Source organism: Schistocerca cancellata, chromosome 8, assembly GCF_023864275.1.
Source record: "Schistocerca cancellata isolate TAMUIC-IGC-003103 chromosome 8, iqSchCanc2.1, whole genome shotgun sequence".
NCBI classification, from domain to species: Eukaryota; Metazoa; Arthropoda; class Insecta; order Orthoptera; family Acrididae; genus Schistocerca; species Schistocerca cancellata.
In genome coordinates this window covers 346586898-346593909 of record NC_064633.1, presented here as the reverse complement: position 1 = coordinate 346593909, position 7012 = coordinate 346586898, and the positions used below count along the sequence as shown (strand labels likewise).

General features: G+C 42.7%; 1 protein-coding gene across 1 annotated transcript in view; it reads left to right on the top strand.

The window, feature by feature from the left end:
- Positions 1 to 2582: 2582 nt before the first annotated feature.
- LOC126094774 (venom carboxylesterase-6-like) overlaps positions 2583 to 7012 on the top strand; it is a 92585-nt gene continuing 88155 nt past the window's right edge. Inside the window, exon 1 of the mRNA XM_049909327.1 lies at positions 2583 to 2714. Within this exon, the coding sequence (XP_049765284.1) occupies positions 2646 to 2714 (69 nt within the window). The 5' untranslated portion in view covers positions 2583 to 2645. The remainder of the gene's footprint in view (positions 2715 to 7012) is intronic.

Genomic DNA, 7012 nt, shown 5'->3' with positions numbered 1-7012 from the left:
TATCGAGGGAAGGTTGAAGTCCCCACCAACTATAACCGTATGAGTGGGGTATTTATTTGTTACGAGACTCAAATTTTCTCTGAACTGTTCAGCAACTATATCATCGGAGTCTGGGGGTCGGTATAAGGAGCCAATTATTATCTTAGTTCGGCTGTTAAGTATAACCTCCACCCATACCAATTCGCACGGAGTATCTACTTCGACTTAACTACAAGATACCCGACTGGGGGACTCCCGGCCCACAATGCCGTACGCTCATTTTCACTTGGCTGGATGCACTGCTTATCCAGACGCCCGCTGTTCTTTCCTTGACCCGGGATCTCGAAGCAAGGACTTGTACGACCAGTACCGATGCTGCATGGGTGGCAACGATGTCACGCGCCCTATCCGCTGGAAAAGGAGCAAGACGCAGAGAAAGTGGAACTATCTTGCTCTGTAACGGAGAACTAATTATGATTATGTCACACATTTAACGTTACACGTATGGACGCCAAAGATTTAGCCAGCTGGAAATAGTACAATGTAAGATGAAATTATTGCACGGCTCTACGCTTCCGAGCGCAGGGCTCTGAACCCACAGCGACAGGCCCTGCTAGGTGACCGCTATGGGGAAGTCTGGGCCCAAAAGACAAGCAGCGTCACCTAAAATAGGTAAATCCGAAATCTGGGAATTTGGACGGCTGATACTCGAATGTCTTTTTTTTGCAGGAGATGCACCAAACACGTCGGAGTGTCACATAACCTTCAATATGGCTAAGTTACAGCTCTTTTTTAGATCTGACAATAACTCACAGTCCACTCAGTCTACTGTTAATGCAAATCTGAATACATTTGCTGCCTCAGAAAAATGAATTACATCCAGCGACAACAATAGTTTCAATATCTTCAAAACTAATGAAGTTAATATTTCACAATGACTAACACTTTCACAATGAACCTCTGAATTAACAACTTTTAAGTGCTTCATACAACTTCGACATACGATATCTCAGATGAGAGCACTTCTCTATAGCTATCATCGCTGAAAGCTAGGTATCTGTATATTTTACTTCTTAATTTATTGTGTTTTTAAATCTTTTCATTATGCAAATGTTTGTCAGAACATCATATCCTCTACAAGTACACGGAAAATGAATACTGCGTAAATACCTCATATGTCGCCATACTTGTGTATTTACTTAATGAACAGTTTACTATTTTGGTAGTAACTTTGTTTAATAATTAACCACAACTAATAACATAAAATCATGGGAATTTAAGAAATGGTCAATTGCATGTGTTAGCTGACACCACACTTCGTAAAAGTGGCAAAAGACGCTTCTAACAAGCAGGCCTAAATATTGTTTGAACGGTATTAATGATAATATTGTTATTCATCAAGAGGGCACTAGTGAAAGAATGCTAGCTTATTTATTTATGGACAAAACTTTACTTATATCTATTGCGAATTATTTGAATGTGACTGAATGTTTATAACATTTCTTTATTTAAACATTGTTGTAATATATTAGTCTAGTCGGGGAAGTTTTCAAGATGAATCAAATCATGTCTGTAGGACACTCAAATGATAACAGTAGCTCAAACATCTCAAAAATGAACTCCACAACCTGATTTGGCCGCCACCAGATTTATAGAGAGATATTCCCCTATATCTGATACGAACCCCTACTTTAAAGCTGTCCTGCATCTCGCGACTGTTCATTTCTGATTTTTTTTTTTTACATTTGTTTTTGCTCTTTAACCTACAGTAAAAAGAAACTGGCGTTTTATGTCATTGACTCTATGCGTAGAACTCTGCTCATAGTGCTCGTCCAACTTAGTTAATTTCTCCTAATTCCCAACGAATCATTCAAATTTCATTGAAGCCATTTGGCATCAGAATGAGGGAGAAATTAGTTTCTGTTATTAATAAACGACATCAGCGTGTGCAAATATAGACTTTTCCATGTTTTGCACCTAAAGGGCTATCTCCATGGACTGAAGAATTTTCTTTGAGATAGTATGCTGTCCCTTGCTGAATCTTTATGGATTGTAAAGGTTGCGTTTCCTTTATCTGGTGAAAATAAAGCATACAACGGAATCTAACAACAACTGAATTGCTGAAAAATATTTAATTGAGTAAACTAATACAACTAATATTTGAATCTGTGATGTAGCCACACAAATTACTTTACATATACTCGTACTAGTCGTATATCTTCAAACAGAAATGACATAGGCTACTTCCAAATACACCAGTCAACATTTCACACAGTGAATATTAGTCAGTAGGCACACCTTCCCAGCCAAACGATTCAGTGCCGGTACCTCTCTGGGAAGATCCTCACTTCACTCCAAAGATAAATGATATCTGCTCATCAGTAGATAAGCGTAGTCCCAAAGATACTGCAAAGTACTGGAGACCTCTATCGAGATTCGAGGCTGGTGCTGTGAGACTGCGCTATCACACCATCCGCTGTTGGTAGCAGATAGGTGTGACGTTTTCAATTACTATTTTGCATTGATGGTTTTTCCTTATCCTTATCTCTTGCAGCATTTGTATAAAAGCCTCCGATGCAGCTCAGCGCAGCATTACGGGAAGGCTTCTGTTCGTGTAAAGATCTCGACCGCCCACAGTAAGGTGACAGTTCGCACTACCACTGAAGATGGCGGTTTGCGTCCGAGCAGTCTTTGCTGCGGTGGTGCTCTTCACAGCCCACCTAACGCTGTGTGTGGTAAGTAATCATCGCATCTACACGTCCAGTATTGGGTGCCTCTTCAGCTCCCTTTCAGCGAAAAGTAGTCCTTTTTTGTTTAAAGACGTACAATTTGTGCTGTCCGTGAAAATAGTCGTATTGGAGGAGTCATGACCGTGAGAGCAGCTGTTCGAGCAGGGGTTCTGGCCCCGGACAGGGTTTTAATTACCTGTCGAATCTTCTGTGATGAAAGATGCATTATTCTCAAATAAAAAATTGCGTTCACAGGTTGGTAGCTCCTCCTCTGCAGCCGTAAGTGTTATATTTAGCAAGACAGATAAATGTAGTTACCTTCTGTATATTTACATGTGCTGCAATTTTATCTGCGAGAGACTTCACACAGGCGTTGTACTAGTAGTTTTGTCATATAAATCTAACATCGAAGGGGAATTTGTTGTTATCACAGCGTTATAGACTAATGAAATGGGGCCGGCCGCTGTGGCCGAGCGGTTCTAGGCGCTTCAGTCCGGAACCGCGCTGCTGCTACGGTCGCAGGTTCGAATCCTGCCTTGGGCATGGATGTGTGTGATGTCCTTAGGTTAGTTAGGTTTAAGTAGTTCTAATTTCTAGGGGACTGATGACCTCAGAAGTTAAGTCCCATAGTGCTCAGAGCCATTTGAACCATTTGAACACCTCCAAATATCGAGTCGGGCTTCCTTCTGCTCGGGGTAGTGCAGCGACTCGATGCAGCACGGATTCAACACGCCGTTGGAAGTCCCTTGCAGAAATATGGAGCAAGTGTAAAAAATGGTTCAAATGGCTCTGAGCACTATGGGACTTAACTTCTGAGGTCATCAGTCCCCTAGAACTTAGAACTACTTAAACCTAACTAACCTAAGGACATCACACACATCCATGCCCGAGGCAGGATTCGAACCTGCGACGTAGCGGTCGCGTGGTTCCAGACTGTAGCGCCTAGAAACGTTCGGCCACCTCGGCCGGCTGGAGCACGTCTGCCTCTATAGCCGTCCATAATTGCAAAAGCGTTGCCGGTGCAGGATTTTGTGGGCGAACTGACCCCTTGATTATGTCCCATAGATGTTTCATGGGATTCATGTCGGGCGATCTAGGTGGCCAAATCATTCGCTCTAACTGCCGAGAATGTTCTCCAAACCAATCGCGGACAGATGTGGCCCGGCGACATGGAGTATTGTCATCCACAATATGAAGTCCATGAAAGGGTGCAAATGGTCTCCAAGTAGCTGAACATAACCATTTCCAGTCAATGATCGGCTCAGTTGTACCAGGGGACCCAGTCCATTACATGTAAACACAGCCCACACCATTACGGAGTCAACACCAACATGCACAGTATCTTGTTGAAAAATTGATTCCATGGCTTCGTGGGGTCTGCACCACACTCGAACCCTACCACTAGCTCTTAACAATTGAAATCGCGACTCTGTGACCAAGTCGCGGTTTTCCAGTCGTCATGATCCCACAAGAGGCAGTACAGGTGATGTCATGCAGTTAGCAAGGGCACTCGCATCGTTCGTCTGCTGCCATAGCCCATTAACGCCACATTTCGCCGCACTTTTCCTAACGGATACATTCGTCGTATGTCCCACACTCGATTTCCGCAGTTGTTTCACGGAGTGTTGCTTATCTGTTAGTAGTGACAGCCCTACGCCGCGTGAATCACCTGGGTACAAACGACAGCTCTGCCAATGCACTGTCCTCTTATACCTTGTGTAAGCGACACTACCGCTACGTGTAAATACGTATCTTGGTGTCCCATAACTTTAGCCACCCAGAAATGCAACCAGTCGTTTTTTGAAAAATTCGTTGATTTTTGGACTTTTTATCAGGCTGCTCTTCAGATGGGTAACGGGGAAATTACAGGTTTCTTTATATTATATGATAGATTCTGGCTCTGTGAGGGGGAAAATAAACAGGCTTTAATGCACCGCCATGAGTGATGGTTGTATGACGAGTTGTATCAGAAAAGTGACTAGTTGCAGCTCTACGTACCTGTATCTAACACACAGTCATAGGTTCCAGATCATCCATAATGTATAAGCTTCATTACTTTCATAACTAATTTGGAGATATTGACACCCACCCACCCACACACACACACACACACACACACACACACACACACACACACACACACACACACCTGTTTACACATTAGTTACTTTCACAAAATATTAGTCTTCATCTACTGCATAACTATATAACGACAGGCCGTTGTCTAATATTGTTACGGAAAATCTCAAAACCTACTTCATCACTTTGACAAGCTGACATATAGTCGTGAATCGAACAGTGATCCATGAAGTGTAGAATAAATTTCTGTATTTCCCCCTATGATCACAAAATTTTAGGTCTTTAGAATACCGGTTTCGGTCAACAGTGACAGATCTGAAGATGGTCATTGCGGAACGAAAGCGGTAGTTTAAGGGCCTAACGTTTTGTGATAATAGAAGGAAATAAAGTAATTTGTTCTACTTGATGACAGTACTTCAAATTTTTATACAATACTCTATTAACCTACCGTGCAGACATAGGAAAGATTAGACGTTGTTAGCAAAAATCTTGAAAAATTCTTGACAGATTTACTTCAAATTTTAATATAGAGACAGACAGTGTATTTTTATAATGTGGATAATGTATAAATATATGTTTAATATAGGAAGGGGAGACATTGTTACCAAAATCTTGTAAAGCACTTGACAATTTACTTCAAATTTTTACACGATTCTCTAATGAACATTCGGGCGGACATGTATATATTTTATATTTATGAGTATAATATAGTAATGTATATTCAATACAGAAAGGGGAAACGTTGTTTGCAAAAGTCTCGAAAAGTTCTTCGCCGATTTACTTCAGAATTTTGCACGATATGCTACTAACATTCCAACGGACATAGGCTATACATTTTTAAAATGACAATGTATAGTATTTCTGTTAGAAGCGAGTGCGGGAAAGCAAATGCTGTGCACTGCTGTGAATATGTATAGTTTCGTATCCTTTCTCGCAGTAAGTTTGACTTACCATAGCGTGGCATGTAAACCATTACACAAAACCGATATTGCAGTGCCTGTGTTATTCATAAATACGTTGTATTCATCTCCGAAGAAACTTTGCGTCGTATTTCTGAATAACAGAGGCACTACAATATCGTATTTATGCGCCGACACCTGGCAAGCGACTTTCAAGTAAAACGTTTCCCTATACGGAAATATACATAATGGATGTACATTATGCGATCAAAAGTATCTGGACACCACCAAAAACATAGTTCTCATATTAGGTGCATTGTACCTACTGCCAGGTACTCCACATCAGCGATCTAAGTAGTCATTAGACATCGTGAGAGAGCAGAATGGGGCGCTCCGCGGAACTCACGGACTTCCAACGTGGTCAGGTGATTGGGTGTCACTTGTGTCATACGTCTGTACGCGAGATTTCCATACTCCTAAACATCCCTAGGTCCACTGTTTCCCATGTGACAGTGAAGTCGAAACGTGAAGGGACACGTCCAGCACAAAAGCGTACAGGCTGACCTCGTCTACTGACTAACAGAGACCGCCGACAGTTGAAGAGGTTCGTAATGTGTAATAGGCAGACGCCTATCCAGACTATCACGCAGGAGTTCCAAACTGCATCAGGATCCACTGCAAGTACTATGACTGTTAGGCGGGAGGTGAGAAAACTTGGATTTCATGGTCGAGCGGCTCCACATAAGCCACACATCACGCCGGTTAGTGGCAAACGACGCCTCGCTTGGTGTAAGAAGCTTAAATATTGGACGATTGAACAGTGGAAAAACGTTGTGTGGAGTGACAAATCACGGTACACAATATAGCGATCCGGTGGCAGGGTGTGGGTATGGCGAATGCCCGGTGAACGTCATCTGCCAGCGTGTGTAGTGCCAACAGTAAAATTCGGAGGCGGTGGTGTTATGGTGTGGTCGTGTTTTTCACGGAGGCGGCTTGCACCCCATGTTGTTTTGTGTGGCAGTATCACAGAACAGGCGTACATTGATGTTTTAAGGACCTTCTTACTTCCCACTGTTGAAGAGCAATTCGGGGATGGCGATTGCATCTTTCAACACGATCGAGCACCTGTTCATAATGCACGGCCTGTGGCAGAATGGTCACACAATAACATCCCTGTAATGGACTGGCCTGCACAGAGTCCAGATGTGAATCCCATAGAACACCTTTGGGATGTTTAGGAACGCCGACTTCGTGCCAGGCCTTACCGACCAACAACGATACCTCTCTTCAGTGCAGCAATCTGTGAAAAACGGGCTGCCAATCCCC